Here is a 22,440-nt window from a genome sequence, read left to right on the forward strand (position 1 = left end):
TCTTTTTATACTTTGATGCTTCATTCAGTCTTGATGTGTTTTTTACCAAAGAAGTATGTGTACAACAAGAAAACTGTATGAAATAAACTTTGAAAACATGTTGTTAAACATAGCTGTGGTGTTATCTGGTTTTATATACTATAGATCCCAGTTTAATACACTGTATTAATACAGTAATCTACAGTATAAAGTGACCAATCAGTTGGGAAGGAAGGATGGACGAGACAGTGAGCATGCATTAGACTGAACACACTGACTTTGCTAATGAGTGAAATTCAATGCCCCCTTATTTTTTAGGCTACATATTATGGAAGCCAATTAATTCAAGCAAAAGAGAAGAATAGATAAAAAGTTACACAAGTCAAAAAACTGGGAAAATTATAAGGAATTAAATGTAAAGATGTCAAAATTATGAGAAAGTAAGTCAAATTTCCTACCTTTGTCTAATAAATGTTATTTATTTAAGATTACAATTATTATCTCAGAATTGACTTTGTCAACATTTTCAATAATATTTGACTTACTAAGTCAAAACTATCATCATGAGTATTTGTATTTTTATCATGCCTAACTCTTTAGATCATTTCTGTCTATCAATTTTGATGTCTAATTCAATATTTTGGCAAAGTATGGAGCATTTGACATTGTCACAATTATTACGTTGAGCATTACCATCATGCCTAGCTGTTCACTAATTTTGACCAGCAAATTAAAATGTTGGCACATGACTATGTTTATGTTTATCATGCCAAACCCATCTGATTATTTTTACTATTTTGTATATAAAAAAAGGCTTAGTGTATAAAAATTTGACTAATTAAATCAAAATTATTACCATGAATGTTTATACTTACTATGCCTAACTCCTAAGATAATTTGTTTTGATTATTCTGTCATAGTATATTGACATTTATCATGCCTAAACTTAATGCATTGTTTTCTTTTGGCGGAAATGAGATCCTATAACTTTTTGATCTGACCAATACATTTTTTCATTTATTTGAGCTTCGAACATCATAATTTCCAGTGATAAATCTGCAACTTGTATGCAAAACTATGCATAGTTCATATGTACTGTGTATTGTTATTTATTTATACATTTATTTTTTTACTTTTTTCCTTCATGTTGTCATTGACGTTAAGAAAAACATGCATCACCCTCGCGATAAGAATTTTGCACACGATGCATGACGTTTCATAGACAACCACTTGAAGACGGAGAGGTGGCCCCGGAGCCAGGACGCACTGCCGAGGTGTGAAGAGGTTTGTCTCCTAAAACAGATAATAATTAAACATTTTCACTCAGTGGCAGTTGCTATACCCATGTAAAAACAACTGTAATACGCCAGTCGGTTAAGTTTCACAGTCGGTGTGAAAGATTAACCGTGTGCGCTGCCGTACCTACACACGAAAAGTAGCTTGATGAGTGTCCAAAGTAGTGGAAGTTTGGAGGGGACGCCATCTTTGGTCCCAGCTCTCCACGTCCCCAACACGGACTGTGTTTTCAGCAACATACCACGGCAGTGGTGAAGGCCCAGGAAGGTATCGTTAAACGTTTTAAGACGCTTATGTCTTTTCTACTCGCTCGTTTGGGTCATTTTGTGCAGAACGAAAGAAAATTGTATTAAAACGACCGAGAAAATCTTGGTGGTGAAACCTGCTTGCTAGCTAACGTTACAGTAACGCGTCAGCTCCAAAGTCCATTGAGCCTGTTTGGCTAGCTCGTAGCAGTGAAGACACAGGACCGTCTTTCTGTGCCCAGGCCAGTGCAGTAACCTCAGGACAAATGCGTGCATAATGGCGATAAACCTTTACCAGAGCAGAAAGGTTACCGCTGTAGTCGGTGCATCTTTCGTTAAGCATGCTGCCGTTAGAAGAGCAAACACTAGTCAAGTTAACGAAAAACGTAAAAATAGATCAGTAAATGCAAGCAGAGAAATCAAGCAATTTCTGGTGATGGTTAACGTTATATCACAGGATTAATAGCAAGCAGTGTATAGGTGTGCATCGCACCACTAGCAATATTTTCTGTATTGACTGTGTGTTGTTTCCCTGCCACCAATGTTCAGAGTATCTGTGCATGTGTGACTGATCCTCTCAACGGTTCAAAGGGGGTAATAGATCGGCTTTAAACATGACAGTATGTATCTAACATTAAGTGCCGCTATTGTCTTTTAACATGTCCCTTTGCTATAGATGATACAGCATTGGGTGGTAGTTAGCCTTGTTTGACCTTTTTAGTATCACTAACTTACACTAGATGCCCCAACAAAAAATGAAGGGTCTGTGCAGCATGCTAGCACACACATACCCACACACAATTAAATAAATGATGTGTATTTGTTCATTTTTGGTAACCATATGTGTGTGCCACTTATGTTCATAAAGCTTACTCCCATCCCTGGTAGTTTTAACAGGATACTGTAATGATGGTGAAGTTTTACTTTGTTTGGGGTATTTATGTAGCCTTTACATTCCTTTTGTATTATCAGTGTAACATGCAATGATCTGATAAATCAGTGATGGCTGCCCACATCAGTGTGACACTTGTAAATACTGAAAATTGTGAAGCTATTATGTGCTGTTTTTTAAGCTCAAATTGGCCTTGAATGAATCTAGGCGGAAGTAATCCAACCCATCCTATGCCAGAGATTTTTAAGACTTTCCAAGTGTCTGCCATTAACAGGTGGTCACTCTGCTGAGCAGCATGGAGTTAAAATGACATCCACAGCAAGAGTTGTAAGGGTTCAACCGCATGTTCCTGCAGGGGCTTGAATATAGATAATAGTTATGCACCAAAGCCTTCATGTTTAAAACAAAGGGAAATCATTGAGAGAGACCAGGTCACAGCTGATAAGCATTTATGACATGAAAATGGTATCAACATTCAGGGAGAAAGGTAAATTATTGTTATACACTTATGTCAGCAAACCAAAATTGCACCAAAAAGCAGCAGCAGGGAAGCCACAGCTTTTCATAAAGATTATGGTTAAACTGCTACAAATACTGTTTGTAGTGAATGTTGCAGTGCTTATATTGAAGTTTAGATGAAACAACACTTAAGACACCAGTAGTTTATTCACTACATGAGTTATACATGCCAGGAGTCCAGGGCTAAATATTTAGTGTTGCTTTATATACTGCAAAATAGTCTTGCTAGTTAATAAGACGATTTTTGCTTCGCTCTCAAAGTGGTGCACATGCCACATGCAGCAAGCATAGGCAGCATCCATACTGTAGCTGTATAAGACAGATGACTGCGGTTTTTCAGCAAAATAGATTGCAAATTTGATTAGAAGTCACAGACTCATCATGGGAATTGCAACAAGCCGATTTTATTGTCTCTTAGTAAAAGGAAATGGACTTGTTGCCTGATTATTATTGATAAATGCCCTATTAACATTTGTTCAACCTAAACGAGTGTCACTAAGCACAGAAGGCTAGTAATGTGATTTAAGGTGTTACCATAGAAAAAGTTGAAAGCAAAGGTTTGTTTACATTGTTAAACTCCTGAAAATTTCATCAGTTTCCTGTCGAGGAATAGTGGGCCAAAAGGTATAGTTGGGATAATGACAAAAGAGGGAAATGGTAAATAATCTAGTTTGGCAGTGGAACAATACATCTTGATCCAGGAAACTGTCTTTCAATAAACCACATCATTGTTATTTGAATTTTGCATGCAGATAATTGATTTTGATGCTTTGTTTGTATCTGTTGACAATTATATGTGTATGATAATTGAATTTCAGTAAGGCAAGTACTGAATGCAATTTACATTTCCTTTACTTCTCTATTGCTAGACTTGCCACTTCATTGCATATTAGTGCACGGCTTCATATACTATATCAAGTATAATTAGTAATCATTACCGTATCAAGAAATGTGGCTTTAGAAAACTACATTAATTGCGGGCCTGTTCACAGTTTGACATCAGTTGTCATCACATTTAGTTCTGTTTTGGCTGTCACTGAATACCGATAAGTAACTAAGAAGTTGGTCAAGCATTTTATCAAAAAAATCCTTAATTTAATCGAAATTTGTCCACAACGGTCAACATGGTTGTCATTTATGAAATGTAATGATTTAGTAATTTCTGTTCTCATTGAAGTTGATTGATCGGTATCTGAACAGTTTCATTGCGCTTTTATACTCTGACGTATAAACATTTTTTGCAGCTGGTTTCTGTGGATGACATTGATGTGCTGGAGGTGATTTGAATTAATGATGTAAGCAATTTTATACTTCTTGTTTTGGACAACTACAACATCTCTCTTATGCTCTGGTCTGGAAAATAGTCGCAGGATGGTATTATTCAATGACTTGACTGTATCCTACCTGTTAAACCACATTTCTGAAGTTTCATGATGCACACTTTAAAGTGGGCCTGTATGATGGCTAGGACTTGGTGATGTGACTTCAAATCAATATCACGATTATTTATTGCTTATACAATTACTTTGCTTATTGCTCCTGTTTTTTTTTTTTTTAAGCGGTTCACTCTTCATATTTGGCGATGTAATTGTATTCCAAGTGATTAAACAGTTGATGTTGGTCACTAAAATTCTTTTTCTGCAGTGTTTGCATTTGTCTTTTGTTCAGTTTCAACTCCACTGAAGCCAAAATGTGCCCAAACAACGGAGAAGACATTCTTTTTAGGTATAAGCTGCTCGGGTTGTGGCTCAGTGTTTGTGCTCATGTCATCCATATTGCCGGCTTTGGTTTGAGTGAATGCGGACCAATGTTAGTTGGATAGGGTGGAGGCATGTGATTGAACGCAAGGTAGCATTATTTTAAAGGGACAGTTCATGAACCCACACATTGGGGAAAATATTAACCAAATTAACCAACATGAGCAAGATTAGATCTAAGTGGTTCTAAAGTTGGTTTTGATGCTTTTTTGGTTAATTGCTTAGCCCTAATGCTGGCCACTGCATTTTTTTATTTTGTTGTGGATATGATGAATGGCATTTTGTTTGGCTATTTTTGCTGCTTGTTTTGTATTATGTAGTTGGACAGTACAGCTCTGGGGCTAAATTAAGTCCAAATTCAGTCCATCTCTGAGATGGTTGAAGATTGCTTCGAGATGTGAAACTTGCATACAGTGTGTGTATGTGCAGTTTGATTCATTTATTTACATATGTCGAAAAGGAAGTTGATGTTTCACATAATTAGTATTTGACTCCCCACAACTTCTCCTTATTTTATGCAGTTTAACACAAATGCACAATTTTGGCAACTTTGTTCTGATTTAGAATGATTGTTTTCCTTTTGTTCTCTCATATATAAACAAGATTTTTATCTTTTTGTCACTAACTTCTTTCTGTGTCCATTCTCTGGAGCACTGCTGAAATGCACTGATGTTCCCCTTGTCTCAAAATTAGCTGAAGTTACAGTCATCTTGGGCAGTATTAGATGATTTCATAGCATACCTTCTCCAATCGGTATGATGTATTTTGCCTTCTCAATTACTCATTGTTGCAGTTAGTTTTTGGAGATAAAGACTAGCATATATGCTGCTGTCTAGATTTGATGCATGTATCCATCATTGGACTAATCTGTGTCTTAATTCAGATCAGCTCCAGTCCTTCAATGTCATCCACAAGACAAGTTACAAAATGCTTTTATACTTCAGAGTTAAAAAATATTCTTAAACAATTTATGTGTAGATTTGTGGATATCTAATACAAGTAGATTATTTTTAGATTTTGTTCTTACTGTTAGTATTTCTCACTTTTTTTTTTTCTCCTTCACTGAAATGTATTTTAAATCCCTACCCACTCTATGCTCCATAGCCCTTTATAAATTCAAAATGGTTGTCTCATTAGAGCACAGGTTTAGTGGGCAGACCCCTCTGAGTCTGCAGCAACACTGAAGCCCAGGGAGCTCACGTAACGGTCCCACAGGAGCACAGTATTCATCATTGCCTAGCAGTTGAAACGTTGGTCTTGGACTCTCATGATAATAGAGCTTGTGGCACAGAAATGCCTGTTACTACTGTTAGGACTATTTGTTCTCTGTATTTCGAGTTATAACAAATTATTTTGGATATCTTTGTTGTTATTGTTGATGGTAGTAGTAGTATTGAGTTGCTAGTAGCAAATCTGGTAGTGGTAACAGGAGTAAACAAAATAAAATCTTGCTCATCTCCTTAGTTCTACACAAACATAGAGTGAAACCTATGTCACTGCCTATGTCAATGCCACTGAGGAATGGGCATAAATGTGGTCTTAGCCTATATTCCTTACATTTATCATAACTCAAGCTCATTGCTAGTGTGTCATCTGCTCTTGCGTGGGCATTCAAAGGCTTCAATTAAGCTGATCTCGAATAACTGAGACATACTGTGAATTGTCTCTAATCCTCCCAGGCACCATGGAGGAGCTGCACAGCCTGGACCCCCGGAGACAGGAGCTACTGGAGGCACGCTTTATGGGCGGGGTCAGCGGCAGCACAGGGGGCAGCACTGGCAGCACAAGCGGGGGAACCAAAGTGAGTGAATATTGCAATGTTAATGCAATGTTAGTTATATCAGTGTTGGTACAGAAGAAATGATGATGATGATGATGATGATGATGATGGTGAAAATACAATTTTTAGAATTTTGATATGTAGTTTTTATCCTAGAAATTATTATTATTTTAATTTTTAATAATTTTTTTTTCCAGGGTTTGACCAATAATGAATGTTCAAATCACAGTTTTGGAAGCCTGGGATCTTCAAGCGACAAGGAGTCAGAGGTACAGGTCCAAATCTTTTGTCTTACTTGGAAGCCTATTTACACTACAGTTACATGTATCAGCATAATCACCTGGGGTTTTTCTGAATAAGATGGTACATGTTGTTTATATAGGTTGCTTTTAGGGCTATTCTGCCACATTCTTGCTTACTTCTATGGGGCAGAGTTAATGAATTTCCCTGAAATGTAGACCTGCACTCTAGAAAGCTGGTTTGTTGTATGTGTGGTAAAAACTCTGTCATAGAGTTATTGAGGGTATATATAGAACATGACTAAAATCATCCGCAACCTGTGACAATAACATTGTTGATAATAAAATAAACAAAAATCTATGGCTGTTTTTGTCCATGAATTTTTAAATGGGTTCTTTAACAGTCATTTGTGCTGGTTGGTGTGATGGTTCATGCAAATCACTTCCTGTTAAGGTGGAGTTGTGACAGCTAGAGTTTTAAAATAGCCACCCTGTTACTAAATTGTTTTTTTTGGTGGTAAGAGCATAAGTATTGGTTCACCTGATTGATATCATGAGCACCATCGTCCACTGTATATGATAAATCTCTGATAGATTTCCCAGATCAACTGCTTGATCATTTGGCTACATGACTCTGGGGCCCTCCATCTGTGATGTTAACTGGAACAGACCTAAATCTCACCATTGGGTAGTGGGTAGGACTGAATTCAGCCCGACAAAGGCTTCCTCATTCATTTCAGTGAGTTTGCTGCATTGGCACAGCATTGGATGGCAACCACACCATGTTGTGTCCTGGCATTTAATAAGCCTTCAGATTGGATTCCCATGTTCATATCTTTTGTTCTTCTGTACACTGTAGCAGCACAGCCACACCACTGCAGCCCCCTGCCATGTTTTGCAGTAGTGCTATTGTCTGTGTAAATGTCCTTTTTTAAAGCTGCAGTAACACATTTTTGCAGCATTTGATGCATTTTTTTAAATTCATGATTTTGATATTGAATTTGTTTCAAAAAAATGGAATAGTATTGAGTACACAGGGTGGCTGCAATTGCTCAGTACATTATTGTGACATTGTTACTAATGATGCACTCAGATGAGACCAGCACCTGTTGACAAATGACTTTACTGCACAGAGTTGGTTGGGTTTGGTGGTCATGAAAAGTGTGAAATAATAGTGAAAAAAAATGCAGATTTCAAATACAGTCTCAAATTGTGAATTATTTGCATACCTTTGATTATTTTATGTTCTTCTTTAAAGAATTCTCAGATCATTTTTGATCAAGAGCTATCATTAAATTATTAGTAGTGAATTACTGATGAGGTAAAAGGTCTGTCACTATCTGCTGGTTACCACAGGCTTGTCTCTCATGGTTTTGCTTAAAATTCTTTCCTTTTTCACTCAACAGGGTTCAGATGTGAAAAGAGGCAGTTCTCCTGCTTATTCGGTGGGTAAATGATCAAATCTGAAAATGTGGTTGCTAACATAGGTCAGTTCTGTAGTTTGTAGTGTTCCCTCTGGGTTAAGTGATAATGTGAATTAACAATATTGAAAATAAAAAAAGGAAGGTTCACACAAGAATTGCTAAAAATTTTCTCAGGTAAAATGTTCCTTTTGTATGTATTATTGGAGATTAAATAACATTTAGAACTTTTACTGTATTTGCATATAATTATTCCCTTTTAAACTAGATCATTTTTAATCATTCACAACGTACGTTAATGGACCAAAACTAATTGTAGATGTACTGCTGGTGGTGTAGACTTTGACTAGATAGAAATTACACAAGTAGCAGCTAAGAACTGATTATTGCTACAAAAACAAACCTGATATGAAACTGCAATGAAAGCAGCTACAGTAGTCAAAATTATTTTGGTAATTGTTACAGCTGAATTCATCCGAGGCTTTTTTGCTCATATACAGATCATGATTTTGTATCATGATTATCCAATGGGAACAAATCACTTACCACTTTGTAGACAACACCGCAGCAGCCCAAGCCTTGATGAACGCTCAAAAAAGCTTTGTTGAGTAGTAATTATGTTGTAAAACATTGTTAAATAAAATTTCTTTTTCAGACCCCAGAGAAGAAACAGTCAGAAACAACCAGAGGCAGAAAAAGAAAACCTGAGATCCAATCAGAGAGCAGCCAAGGTGAGTGTCTTTGTGTTAAACAGTTAAATGTTGGCTCTTGCTTATTGTTGTATTCTTTTGAAATATTTTAAAAATTATTTTCCCTTTTACAGGAAAATCAATTGTGCGAGGACCCAAAATAAGTGATTATTTTGATGTAAGTTTTCTGAAATTAATGATCACACTGAAATAAAATGTGGAGTGAATAATGTGTGCTATTTTAGCCTTTGTTCAACATCTCTGCTATAATCTATTTCCTGTCTCTGAAATAACAGCAGTATGATATAAAAGGAGCCCCTGGCAGGTCTGCTGTTACCAAATGTTAGGCAGTGATGTCACTTGTCCTCTCTTTACCTTTTTAGTTCCAGGGAGGAAATGGGTCCAGTCCTGTGAGAGGTCTCCCACCAGTGATTCGCTCGCCCCAGAACTCACATTCCTACTCCACTCAGGGCACTGCTGTAAATACAAAACTTGTACTCAGAATCTCCTTTGCTGCTCTATTTGACATTGCCCTATCATGATAGAAATGCTCTTCTGTTGCAGATTAGACAAAATAGCTCATCTCCTACTAGTCTGTCTTTTGGGGACCACATCACACATCCAAAGCAACTAGCAGTCAAATTTGTTCAGGTGGGGTAAATGACTTTTGACAGCCTAGTAACCAAAGCATTTTTATAGTCACTCTTGAAATGTGTTTTAGAATTCTGGGCAAGTTTTTATTGAAACAATCTTTTGTTGTTTTTCACTCTAGACTGACCTTACAGTGTTGAAATTGGCTGCCCTTGAAAGCACTAAGAATCTAGACCTTGAGAAGAAGGAGGGCAGAATAGACGATTTACTAAGGGTAAGAAGAACACTTTTCTCTGTTTACTGCCTTGCAGAAAGGCCTGCCTGATCTGTGATGTTAATGTAATGTTAGAGTAATGTTTCATAGTAAAAGAGGCCTTAATTTGTTTAGTCTGTCAATATTATAAACAGAATTTTAAAGATTTCTAAATATTTGGTGGATTGGGAGTATAATGTAATTTGCTCAACTGGTGATATGTTTTTTTCTGCTTCATAGGCAAACTGTGATCTCAGGAGACAGATAGATGAACAACAAAAATTACTTGAAAAGTACAAAGAACGCTTGAATAAATGCATCACCATGAGCAAGAAGTTGCTTATAGAAAAGGTAATTGTATTGTTTTTCTTAACCCTTTATGAGCACTCAACATTTACGAGTATCCAAAACCAACTTGCAAACCTATATTTTGAATTGTTCTTCAGAGCACCCAAGAGAAGCAGGCCTGTCGGGAGAAGAGCATGCAGGACAGACTACGTTTAGGCCATTTCACTACAGTGAGACATGGAGCATCGTTCACAGAACAATGGACAGATGGCTATGCCTTCCAAAACCTTGTGAAGTAAGCTTTCAATTATATTTTTTGTTTACCGTCATTATTATAGTTGGTGGTAGTGGTGGTGGTAGTCTTAGTAGTAGTCTTATTATTGTTGTTATTAATGTTATTGCCTAGTACAACCAGTCTAATCGTGGCCCACGATCCACATTTTGTCAGTCGAAGCATCAGCTGATATTTCTTTTTGCTGTTTCATTGTACACAGATCATATCAACATGTGTGATCACCTCTTTAAGTAAAAGCACTGTGAGGAGTTGCTAGCACACTTATCATTTCTTTGACTGTGAGGATATCTTCTTTTTTCTCTTTCTTTTTGATGATGATCAAGTTAGTTCACAGTAAATGTGCTGAAACTTAAATGTAAAATTCACCTACAGGATATTGTAGGAGTTTAGTGTTGAGCAGCTGTGCTGTCCATGAGCAGGATTGCAGTGTAAATTGGTGGACAGCCCCATCACCACCACCACAACCACCCATTATCAATATTCTAAGCATCGAGAGCCAAACTTGATCCGGATCATGTTGATAAACTTGTTCTTCTGGCAAGTGATGAGAAATTAGGTCATTTGGTTTGACTATTGGCTCCATGTTTTACCTTGCTACATTATTAGTTCAAAGTTGTCAAAGCTCCCCCCTGTTATCTGTCGTACTGTGTGTTCGATGTTATGTTTTATTGAGAGCAAGGTAGAGGTGACGGGCATAGAGAAAACAAAGAGTAAATACAGCCCTTAAAATGTAACATTTGGTTGCTGAAAGAATGGTTATAAAGTAACAAAAATAATGATGTGTTGTGGTGTTTTGGGGGAGCTGGTGCGAGTGCGCAGGGGAGTGGGGTGCATTCGAATTAATTTGAACAATTTGCGGGTCATTTTGAATTCGTTCGATCTTGACTTTTCTTTTTCTTTTTTTTCTTTTTTTTTTGAAAAAGTGACAGCCCTACAAGTAATCGAATCTAACAAAAATCACTGTTTTCCATCAACAGACAACAAGAGTGGATTAACCAACAGAGAGAGGACATTGAGAGGCAAAGAAAACTTCTAGCCAAGAGGAAACCTCCATCCTCCAGCAACTCCCAAGCACCAACCACAAACTCAGAGCCAAAGCAACGCAAAACCAAGGCAGTGAATGGAGCAGAAAGTGATCCCTTTCTAAAACCCAGCCTACCTCAGCTGTAAGTCCTTTCCTCATGTTAATCATAGATATCATAGCAGCTGTTCCCGAGGTAGTAGCAGTGTATGACATGCAGTGTAGTTTTGGCTTTATTCTTTTGCAGTAGCAGTTGTAAAGAAAGTGACTGACTGTATTCCCATATTTTTCTCTCTCTTCTCTCTCATCCTGGAAAGGCTGACACTAGCAGAGTACCATGAACAGGAAGAGATCTTCAAATTGCGACTTGGGCATCTCAAGAAGGTTTGTTAACTGCTGAGCCTGGAAACACAAACACAACACAAGACCTTGTATGAATTTATTTCTTGAGTAACTCACCCGCCCACCATATAGTAAGGATAGAGGGCGCTTTTACACACTTTAGAATTCAAAACCTCATCTGAGTCAGTAAATTATTAAATATAGCAAATCTTTGTCTTCAGTATGAGAATAATTGAACATATTCAGCCTGATTTTCCTGTTTCCTGAGCTGAACCAATGTTACATTTGTGTGAATCACCCTAAGGATTGAGTGAGCCTGTAGTTTGTCGATGTACTCGTTGTTTTCTCGATGAATAAGCATCACAGACAGCCCCTGACAGACTCTGTACCAAGTCAACCGTTAATATTTAATACAGAACTAGTCAGCTGTGTGCAAGTGGGTTTTGATGAGCTCCTCTCCTTGTAGTCAGTACTCTGAAGTTCCTTCTCTGCATTTGTGTGTTTGTGTGCTTGAATCATTTATAGGAAGAAGCTGAGATCCAGGCGGAGCTGGAGCGTCTGGAGAGAGTGCGCAACCTTCACATTCGGGAGCTGAAGAGAATAAACAACGAAGACAGCTCACAGTGAGTCTGAATCAATTTCTTTGACAGTTACTGCATTTACACAGGAACATGATGTACACACAAGGCCAGTATCGACATGTGGTATATTAAGTAACACTGTGCCTCTTGACTTGTCTTCTACCACATTGGTCCTGACACAGCACAGGTGGTGCTGAAAAATATGTCATTGATACTTGGGACATCTGTACACCTGTCTACATTTGTAATTTTGTTTACTGTGCTCATTTTTTCTATTCAAAGATTTAAAGATCACCCAACGTTGAATGAACGCTATCTGCTCTTGCACCTACTAGGGCGAGGGGGCTTTAGTGAAGTTTACAAGGTAAGTCATTAAATGTTGATATTATAAGTTTTAAAATATAAAAATACTCTTAGCAGTTGTTGCTTTCCAAGTATAAACCAACATTTTGTGCATGTGTTGTTCAGGCTTTTGACTTGATTGAGCAACGATATGCTGCTGTGAAAATCCACCAACTTAATAAGAACTGGAGAGAAGAGAAAAAGGAGAACTATCACAAGTATGTTGCCCCATGTGAAAAATTGCAACCTCACCTGCATTACACTATGATTAATGTTTCAAATGTTGTGATTTATTTGTTATTCCTCTCCATAAGCCTCAATGCCTGGCTGTCAGTGCAAAAATACAGCACCTGTATCTACCTGCTTTGGTTGCTAATAGACACATAATTACCATCCTCTCTGCAGGCATGCATGTCGAGAGTACAGAATACACAAGGAGTTGGACCATCCCCGAATCGTGAAACTTTATGACTACTTCTCACTGGACACAGACACGTAAGTCACTTGATGAATTGTCTTTCATGTATTTGCGGCACTTTTCAGATTATTCCTGTTAGAATTGGGCTATAATTCTAAGTAACTCTGTTTTCCATTTGATAGGTTTTGCACCGTTATGGAGTACTGCGAAGGCAATGACTTGGATTTCTACTTGAAGCAGCATAAGCTAATGTCTGAGAAGGAGGCACGGTCCATAGTCATGCAGATTGTGAACGCACTAAAATACCTGAATGAAATCAAACCCCCCATCATCCATTACGACCTCAAGCCAGGTACACATAACCTCTCTGGACAACTTATGACACTCACTACATCGTCAATGATATCGAGCTCACTTATTGCCCTTTGAATTCCAGGCAATATCTTGTTGGTGGATGGCACAGCCTGTGGGGAAATCAAAATCACTGACTTTGGTTTGTCCAAAATCATGGATGATGACAACTATGGCGTAGACGGGATGGACCTGACATCACAGGGTGCAGGAACTTATTGGTGAGAATAAATGACCCACATATACATATATCATATATAAGGGCATGAACAGTGGTGGAGGAAGTAGTCACATCATTCACTTCAATTAAAAGCAGCAAAAAGACACTATAAAAATTGTCCATTACAAGTAAATACTTTGGTTATACAAACAGTCTCTGTCTCTGTTTATATTATTAAATTATTAACATTAGCAGCATTTTAATAGTGCAGTCTGTAGGTGGAGTCAAGTTTTATTTTTTTGTACTGTGGGCTAGTTAAATCATATTGGCATCATATTTATAAACTGATCATACAGTATGTAATACAAAAATCAACTGACAGCTGTCAAATAAATGTAGTGAACACAGATACCTTAATTACAGTACTTGAGTAAATGTGCTAAAACATGAAAGTATAAAACAGGCAGCTTGTACAGACACAAAACAGCGTTTTGTTTTATTTTGGCCAGGTATCTGCCTCCTGAATGCTTCGTGGTTGGTAAAGAACCTCCAAAGATTTCCAACAAGGTGGATGTGTGGTCTGTGGGCGTTATCTTTTTCCAGTGTCTGTATGGAAGGAAGGTAAGGAGGGAAATACAGATTCTTACTTTTTATTTATTTTTTGTAATGTATGCCTGTTGATTAAGCACTGTTCCTCCTTTTCAGCCTTTTGGCCACAATCAGTCACAACAGGACATCCTGCAGGAGAACACCATACTCAAAGCTACCGACGTCCAGTTCCCTGTCAAGCCTGTTGCTAGTAATGAAGCAAAGGTAAGTGAACTTGAACATTTTTAAATGTCTTGTATTATCAAGGAAAACTCTATCCTAAAACAACCAAACACTGCTTACTGACCTGGAATTTTTGCCCCCCCCCCTTACAGGCCTTCATAAGGCGGTGCCTGGCATACAGGAAGGAGGACCGGATCGATGTTCACCAGCTGGGAAGCGACCCCTACCTGCTCCCTCACATGCGGAGGTCAAGCTCCTCTGGAAATCTGCAGATGAGTGCTGCTGGCTCAGGACCAGCCTCCTCCAGTATCATCTCATACTGACAGCCATTAACTATGACAGAAAGGCAAACTGACCAAGTTGCTCTACGCCTGCAGTACTCCTCGGAGGCTCAAGCTGATGGCACAAGCAGCAGCCAGAAAGAGGAGGAGCAGGACACAGGTGGGGAGATCTCACCCTATATCCTCTGACCTGTGCCAGGCTTCTTCTTGTTCACGAGGGCTTGATCAATGGAGGGGCAGTGAAGGGATGTTTTCAAAGGACATGGGTAATAGGATCTGCTGAGGGTCCGACAAAAGCACTGAAACTGAAGACGTATCTTGAAGAAAATGTGACTGTTCACTCTGTTCAGATGTTGCAGATGGATAAAGCCTTAAAGGGCCGAAGGGAGACTTGGCAGCCCACCGTTTAGATAAAATAATATGGTCCTGCCAGAGTGCAAATGATTCAGCTGCTAGAAGTTAATATACTGTGAGGAGAGGACAGTCATTGTTTAGTAGAACTACAAAGATTTCACTATTGATTTGGCTAAATGTTTTGTTTTTCACAAATGTTAGGCTTTAATTTGAGTTACTTAGCCAAGAGAATGTAATGTGTAGCATACAAGTGGCATCTAGTGACCTGTAGGTTGGGGCAGCATACTTACGTTTTAATGCACAAAGTAACCAAATGTAGAAAAATGACAATGTACAAAATCCTATGCAGGAATATTAATTAACAGATGAATTGGAAACTGTATATGCTGTACAGGTGAATTTTCAAATTTTGAGCTGCAGCAGTAACATGTACAAAGAGTTAAAATTTCCCCAATGTAAAACTAGTTTCCTGGAGTGGTTTCATTTTGCTGCTTTGTTGCTCTTACTTTTACAAGGGCTGTATGTTCCACTTCGGGTACAAAATTGTACAGTTCTGCTAAGAGTGAATAATAAATGCCAGGAAACCTTTTTCTCCCATTGAATGGTATTGTAAAATATATTAAGTTACCATCCATGTTTATCACCCGATAATATGCTCTTTAAATTTCAGGGTACAGTCTACCAGCAATTACCTCCCTTTTCTGAGATTATACTGACCCTCTGTGGCTTTGTTTGGTACTGCATTGTTACAGAGCATACAAAGGGATGCTCACAGCACAAACCAATTTAGATGAACATAATACAAAGAGGCTGAGATAGAGAAAATACATTAGTTTAATCAAGGTAACGTTTACAAATTATTTTTTGTACAAAACCAAAACCATTTAATATTTCATGGCTAAAGCATCAAGCAAACCTGCTTATCTAAAGGAAACTCCTCAGTAGTATACTATTCGAAGCTGCAAGGATACTGACTTTCATATTTGAAAGTAACTTGTTCCCCACGTTTTACACTTGTTGCAAAAATCAAAAAGTCCACGTAGTTTTTGTTAACATACCTTTTACTACAATTGAGTTATGAATGATTTTAAAATCTTGTCCTGCTGGAGAGTGTATATTTGTAGGTTTTGAATGACTCTTGTAATTATTCTTTCACTGTCCATCAACAATCTTCTCTTAAGGTGCCTGGATGTTTTTCTTTTGACACCTAATTCTTAGGAAAACTTGAGTTTTGCTGCAATTAGGAAAACCAGCAGTGTAATTCCAGTATCCTCGAGATACTGGAGCACTTGTACAACAAACCTAACACTGTTTAGGAGCAATTTGTCAACTGAGTGCTGCAGCTAATAGACTGTCTATATTGTATAAAGACTTCAGGGCAAGCTGACAACCTTAAATGGTGTTCTCTGCTAAGATGAGTCTACAGACATAGTGATATTTATTGATTCAGAGGTGGTCACTGACGATTGGATTGGGGTATTGGTCAGTGACCTGTTCATTTGGATAGAGGGAGATGTGGTATTCTGTGTAACAGCAGGAGCCGATTTAGCAGTGATGGGGGGAAGAATAAGGTCAGATGGAGGCAGAGTAACACCAGGGAGGTTGAGAGGAGGAAGTGGAAGACCTGTGGAGAACAACACAAACAAAAGCTGTCACCTACAAAAAAAACTTATTTGAAATGGTGATATTTTTTTTTCTTTCATTCATTCATTTGTTTAGGCATGGTGGCTAACTTAAATAGCTTTTTTTTTTTTTTTATCATAAAATTAATGGATTTCTAAATGTAACAAATGCTGCGATTTTTTTTTTTTTTTTTTTTTTATTGTAAAGGATTGGTTCACAATTTTTCTTAAAACAATAGTCAGGTGCCTGTATGAATTTTTGAAACAGCTTATGCTTACTGTAATCACTGTCCTGTTCATACCAGCTGTGAAGAGATCCCTTCCTAATGCACTTCCAGTGTAAGAGATGGAGGATAAAAATCCAGTTGTCACTCTTTGCAAAAATGTATTCAAAGGTTCCTCTTAAGTTAATGGGGCGTCAGCAGTTAAGCAGTTATCTTTCAATGTACAAAATCCCCTTGTGTTACTATCTCTCCATTCCTGCTCAACAAGCAATCCCTGTCCTGAGAAACAAAATGAGGGAATGTTTTACAAAGACTGAATTTGAAAGATTCCCTTGATTTGGTTACTTCAGGCTGCTGAGATTTTAAATCAATTTTTTGCACAGAACGGGGACTGTTGATTTTGTTCCCCATCACTCACAGTGGAAGCGCATGAGGAAGACATCTCTTAATAGCCAGTTTGGACAGAAGAAAAGAAACAACAGTTCCAACATTCATATGGGCAACTGTTGTTTAAGACAAACTTGAAAAGTTGTGAAGCTATCCTTCAAGTACTGCAAATATAAAAGTTTGTTGAATCATCGGAGACTGCAATATCTCAGCAATATAAAGTAGTAAAATGAGCATTTGTCTCTACAAACCTTTTAAGAACAATTCAAATCCCATGAAAAGACTAAATTTTACAACTTACCCAAGCACACGTCACAGAATAAAACAATACCTGCATGTTGCAATCCAACTCCAGGTGCCAGCACTTGGCCCATGTCTGGCATGGTGATGTTGTGGTTTGGTAAATTAGGCAATGGTGGAAGACCTCCGTGTAAGGGCCTTAAGCCTGTGCAACAAATATAATATATTTTAGACAGTGTTAGGTTAGCAGACTTATGTCTGTCAACTAATAACAAGTTTGGCTGACTTGGGCAACAGGCCTGTGGAGCTCCAAGCCTCAGAATAATTTCTACTCACCTGGTATTGTTGGAGCAGAACTGACGGGCAGGGAAGAGCTTTGTAAGGAGGGGACATGGCTGGACAGTGGAACTGTGGGGGCTCCTGAAACAAAACTCATGTTACATGTTGTCATGACAACTATGAGTGGAGGTATTTGACTGACTCGTGGCTTGTACTATGCATCTTTTTTTAGTTCCAGACATTTCGATGTCTAAATGGAAATTTTCTGCATGTATTTCACTTTTTATTTATCTTACTTATCTGTGCATATTACAGCTCGGTCAACCTCAATTCAAACAGTATGTTAAAGTCAGAGAGATGATAGTGTACCTGTCTGTAGATTGCTTAGGACAGTGGTTGGATTAGAGCTGACTGAAAAGCCAGTGAGAGACTGCTCTAATCCAGTCGATGCAGAGGACGACAAAGCAACCGGAACGGTTGGAATGACAGCAGAGAGATGGACCTGGTGACCGAAATCACCTCATGTCAATAAATGTTCACAAGACGTCAAATTAATGTTTTCCTTTGGATGCAAATACTGTATATGCTGAGCTACCTCTGTGAATCCATCTTTAGGTGAAGGATTGAGTTCATTGGGAGTCCGTGCAGGGAAACTGATCTTCTTGCCCTCAGCGAATGGCAGTGTAGGTATCCTGTGCAGGTAGCCATAGCCAATCCCACATCCTAGACTGAAGAGAGAGAAGTACAGCAATACTGAGGGGAAAATGTCCAAACTTTTCACAATCAATCTACACATAAATTAAATCAAATCAATCAAAGACTGTGCTGTGATTTTGGCTATGTTTACTTGTAAAATGATCACTTAGTGAGACAGTTAGAGGTGACAGAATATGCTTCGTATTTTGTCTTTCACACAGCACACAGCCTCCATCTGTGATCCACAATAGCTTTCAATTACTGTATTTCCTCAAAAAGTGAGCAGGGACTTTATTAACTCAACTGCAGAAGGTAACAGGCCTTTATTTGAGGCAGGGTTTTATTTAGAGGCAGATCTTCATTTCGAATTCCCTGTCTGATATGTAGTATTGATCATACTGGTATTTTAGTACAAAGTCACTACTCCATTTCCCTGCAGCTCCCATGGAGCCAGGAAATCAGGGCGGCAAGATGAATGCCTGTAACAACAGGCGTAGCCTTAAGCCTACAGTTGGCACCCATACGTAGTCCAGCCATACACTAGATTCATACCTAGTCTTATTTGGGAAAAAAGTATCTAAATCTAGCAACAAATGCACTAAGTTGGCAACAGTGCAGGCTTTAAATGCCCCCCTAATAGAAACAGTTTGTGCCAATTCATTATGAAAGAGCAGTGGCCAATGGGGAAACAAGCTGGTTTCCTTGATGACTGTCATACCTGCCCTCTCCACCCCAGTCACAGTTTGGAGTGATGACCACCTCGCGGCAGTTGTCTGTGTCTGTGTTGTAGACATACAGCTTCAGCTCCTTCCCTTCATGGGTTTCAATGAGGGAGAACAGATCCTCGGTCTGTTCAAAGAGTAAAGAAGCACAGTACAGCACTTTAACCACTTTGACACTGCTATGTCAACATTACAACCCATCTGCAAAGCAGGTACCTCATTCATGACGGTGTCGGCTCCTATAATGTAGTCAGCATGCGCCCTCAAACCAGCCAGGGCTGCGGGTGAGTTTGGCTCTACTTCCTTGACGCAAAACATTTATAAACATATCAGGTCATAGCAATAACTTTCAAATATCAAAACATTCAAATTCATATTTGGATGTTATTTCATGCTTCTATTATTTGCCACACTCACCAAGACATGCCAAACATTTTCATTGGTTCCTTCAAAGCTGCAGAAGCGAATGCTGACGCCCAGAAGCCCCTGGCCGCCCCACATGTTACTGGGTGTGACAGTTGTCTCCCTCACTGCCATCATCTTGCTGCTGTACAACAGCATCTTGATGGGCCTCTCCACGTTCATCTTCAGCAGCTCTTTTAGGGTGTCGTTGTCTTTGTTCTATGAGAGATCAATACATTCAAATCATGTCACAATACTTGTAGCTGTGTGAGACATCAGAAATCAGGTCCAACCACTCCAGGAAGTTGTATTATTCCTACAATAGTAAACTTACCAATCTCGTGTCACAAATGGAAATGATGAAATCAAAGAACGGTTCCAGTCCTGCACGGTGACCAGGGGAATTCTCTTGCACCTGTAAAATAGTGTTTTTCACAATGTGAAAGAGTTATTCTGCAGGCTGGAGGCAGTGAAGAAGTACTTAAACCTTTAATTAAGTACAAGTTCCAATGGAACAATGTGAAGATACTCCATTACAAGTAAAAGTCCTATATTCAAAAGTGTACTTAAGTAGTTATTTGTACTCTTAGTAGAGAAAATTAAAACAAATTGGTCCCTGTGACTAATAAATTCTTTATTCTCTCTAATGCATCAATGCTATAGTACTATTTTACTGTTGTAGCTGATTGAGGTGGAGCTAGTTTTAACTACTTGAACAAACTCACACAATGCAATGTAGTCATCTGAAACAGTACAGATATAAATAAAAATAAAACATTCATGAAAGGTACCTAAAAACTATACTTATATATAGTACTTAAGTAAATGTACTTTGCACCACTGGCTGAAGATGACATACTGCAGCTGACGGCCAGAAGGTTCAGGCCAATCGATGACAATGTGACTGTGAGCCAGCATGAACAATAACAGGACCCTGAAACTGAAGCAGCTAAATGAAATTCAGCCATCATTAATTTGACAGTATACTCCTGTGCTTTTATATACTTTATACTCTATAGCTCTATCAGGTTCTTGGTCACCTCTCATACACGGACGTTCTCCCCTGATCACTCAGTGTGGCTGGGCGGCCAGCTCAAGGGAGATCACTGGTTGTTCCAAACTTCTTCCATTTAAGAATTATGGAGGCCACTGTACCTTCAATGCACCTTCAATGCAGTACAACTTTTTTGTATCTTTCCCCAGATCTGTGCCTCAACATAATCATAATCTTTGAGCTCTGCAGGTCGTTGTTTCCACCTCATAGTTGGTTTTTGCTCTGATATGCATTAACAGCTGTGATACCTTATATAGACAGTCGTGTGCCTTTCCAAATCATGTCCAATCAATTAAATTCACCACAGCTCAAGGTGTGGTCCAGGTGTAGAAAAATCTCAAAGATGAGCGAGACAAAATGGGAGGAAGCTGAGCTAAATTTCAAAATACATATGTCAATGTGATATTTCAGTTTTTACTTATAATAAATTTACAAACATTTCATTGCTTTTTCATTTCATTTTTTTATTTTAGCATAAGGCTACAATATAACAAAATGTGGACACTTTCTGAACTGTAAACTATTTTTGCAGCAGCAGCAACAGTAGATAAATCTTGAGAGAGATTTGTGAGAGGGAAAGACCAACTTTCTTACCGAGATTGAGACATGATTTATACACTGCAAGATGTACATAATGGATAATATATATCTGGGAATAATTAACGTGGCTGGTGGTTTACATCGATCATCCTCACTGCTTAAAATATAATTTACCTTCCTTTTGCTGTATACTTTGCCAATCACGGGTGGTTATATTCAGTTCTATTCATTTTAAATGTCTAAATCAACAAAATATGTAATTTAAACTATTGATATACAACTCTGTAAAAAGAGGGTAGATGAAGGTGCATTCAGGGGAAAATTCATCATCTTTTCACCTAAAAACCGCAACGGGTTTTCGCAATGAAGGTTCACACCCATTTTAGAAGTCACACAGCAGCTACACCGGTTATTCAGGCAACGTCAGGGTTGTAATTGAACCCTGAAAACTGCCAGAGGTGTTCACCCAGAGCACTGAAAAGAGGAAATCAGCTACTGTTGACAACGTCTGCGCATGCTTGCATACTAATGAACCATGTCAAGTCATTCATATAAATTTATACCGTTTAAATGCACAAGACGAATCTGTCACGACATGAAAATGACATCTAGTGTTAAAGAAAGTCCACGTTCACACAGTCAGGCTTGCAGGTGAACGACTATATACCGCGTTAAACAAGTGAGGGGCGTCAACACTGACTACAACACATCACAGATGAGCGTTCATTCAAATATCTTGACGGGCAGGCGTTGACAGCTGGTCCAGACAAATACCGTAACCTATCTGAAACATTCTTGACTACCACAGAATTAATGTAAACACATACACATTTAGCTGCAGAAATAAAACATTAGAGGGCCAACAGGATCCTCCTCCCCTGTGTCTCTGCAGCTAACAGCAGGTTTCTATAAGAAGGATCGCACACACTAAATATGCTGCATTTCACCGGGACATGAAAACTTCTCTCACTCTGAGGACGTGGTAGCCTTCCGATCCTCCACCTGGTATCTCGACGCTCTGAGAGCCCCCCATGTTTTTCCTGAATGTGTGTATCAGGGTGGGCTGACTAGCTGTGTTGGATTAGCAGAAGGCTCTCCTCCAGATCATGTCCGTGACAGTTCCGTGTTTCCTGCGGTTTCTGGCTCCCAGCATTTCCGCTGTAGTGCGGTGCTGCAGCCCTCTGTGGTGGTAGAGTGATGACAGCAAAAATGTCCACTGCAAGGCTTTAAATCGGTTTGAAACAAATAATTCTCATCCAGGTTTTGAAATAAGTCTAGAAGTCGAGGGCAAAGCTGTTTTTAATTCTTTTGCAATGCTGGGTTATCAAATGCCTCAAGGGCTCCATGCCCTTAGGGGCCACTTATGAGGACATTTAGACAAATACAGTACAACTTTTACTGGAGGAAAA

At 38.6% G+C, this 22,440-nt stretch overlaps 2 protein-coding genes and 1 long non-coding RNA gene across 3 annotated transcripts; 1 reads left to right on the forward strand and 2 right to left on the reverse strand.

Annotated features, from left to right (window-relative positions):
• Positions 1-1,059: 1,059 nt before the first annotated feature.
• Positions 1,060-1,538, reverse strand: LOC130177267 (uncharacterized). Its single transcript, XR_008828994.1, has 2 exons — positions 1,402-1,538; positions 1,060-1,272 (listed from the first exon to the last, which is right to left on the reverse strand). It is a non-coding gene; the product is annotated as an uncharacterized LOC130177267 (long non-coding RNA).
• On the forward strand, positions 1,285-15,462 carry tlk1a (tousled-like kinase 1a). The gene is given in 24 exon segments (XM_056388836.1): positions 1,285-1,464; positions 1,466-1,491; positions 1,493-1,542; positions 6,368-6,489; positions 6,666-6,737; positions 8,114-8,152; positions 8,784-8,859; positions 8,952-8,995; positions 9,201-9,296; positions 9,382-9,468; positions 9,590-9,682; positions 9,902-10,012; positions 10,108-10,244; positions 11,222-11,410; positions 11,583-11,649; positions 12,133-12,230; positions 12,471-12,552; positions 12,657-12,748; positions 12,936-13,025; positions 13,131-13,300; positions 13,385-13,520; positions 13,969-14,080; positions 14,165-14,272; positions 14,383-15,462. Coding segments are annotated over 24 exon segments (2,310 nt in total). The 5' UTR covers positions 1,285-1,422; the 3' UTR covers positions 14,554-15,462.
• A 219-nt stretch (positions 15,463-15,681) lies between these two features.
• On the reverse strand, positions 15,682-22,235 carry gorasp2 (golgi reassembly stacking protein 2). Its single transcript, XM_056388838.1, has 10 exons — positions 22,002-22,235; positions 19,772-19,852; positions 19,453-19,656; positions 19,252-19,338; positions 19,032-19,162; positions 18,213-18,345; positions 17,987-18,119; positions 17,675-17,758; positions 17,430-17,543; positions 15,682-16,489 (listed from the first exon to the last, which is right to left on the reverse strand). Exons 1-10 carry the CDS (start codon positions 22,062-22,064, stop codon positions 16,275-16,277), a joined length of 1,245 nt encoding a protein of 414 aa, XP_056244813.1. The 5' UTR covers positions 22,065-22,235; the 3' UTR covers positions 15,682-16,274.
• Between the last annotated feature and the right edge of the window lie 205 nt (positions 22,236-22,440).

Source organism: Seriola aureovittata, chromosome 11 (genome assembly GCF_021018895.1).
Source record: "Seriola aureovittata isolate HTS-2021-v1 ecotype China chromosome 11, ASM2101889v1, whole genome shotgun sequence".
In the NCBI taxonomy this organism is placed as follows: Eukaryota; Metazoa; Chordata; class Actinopteri; order Carangiformes; family Carangidae; genus Seriola; species Seriola aureovittata.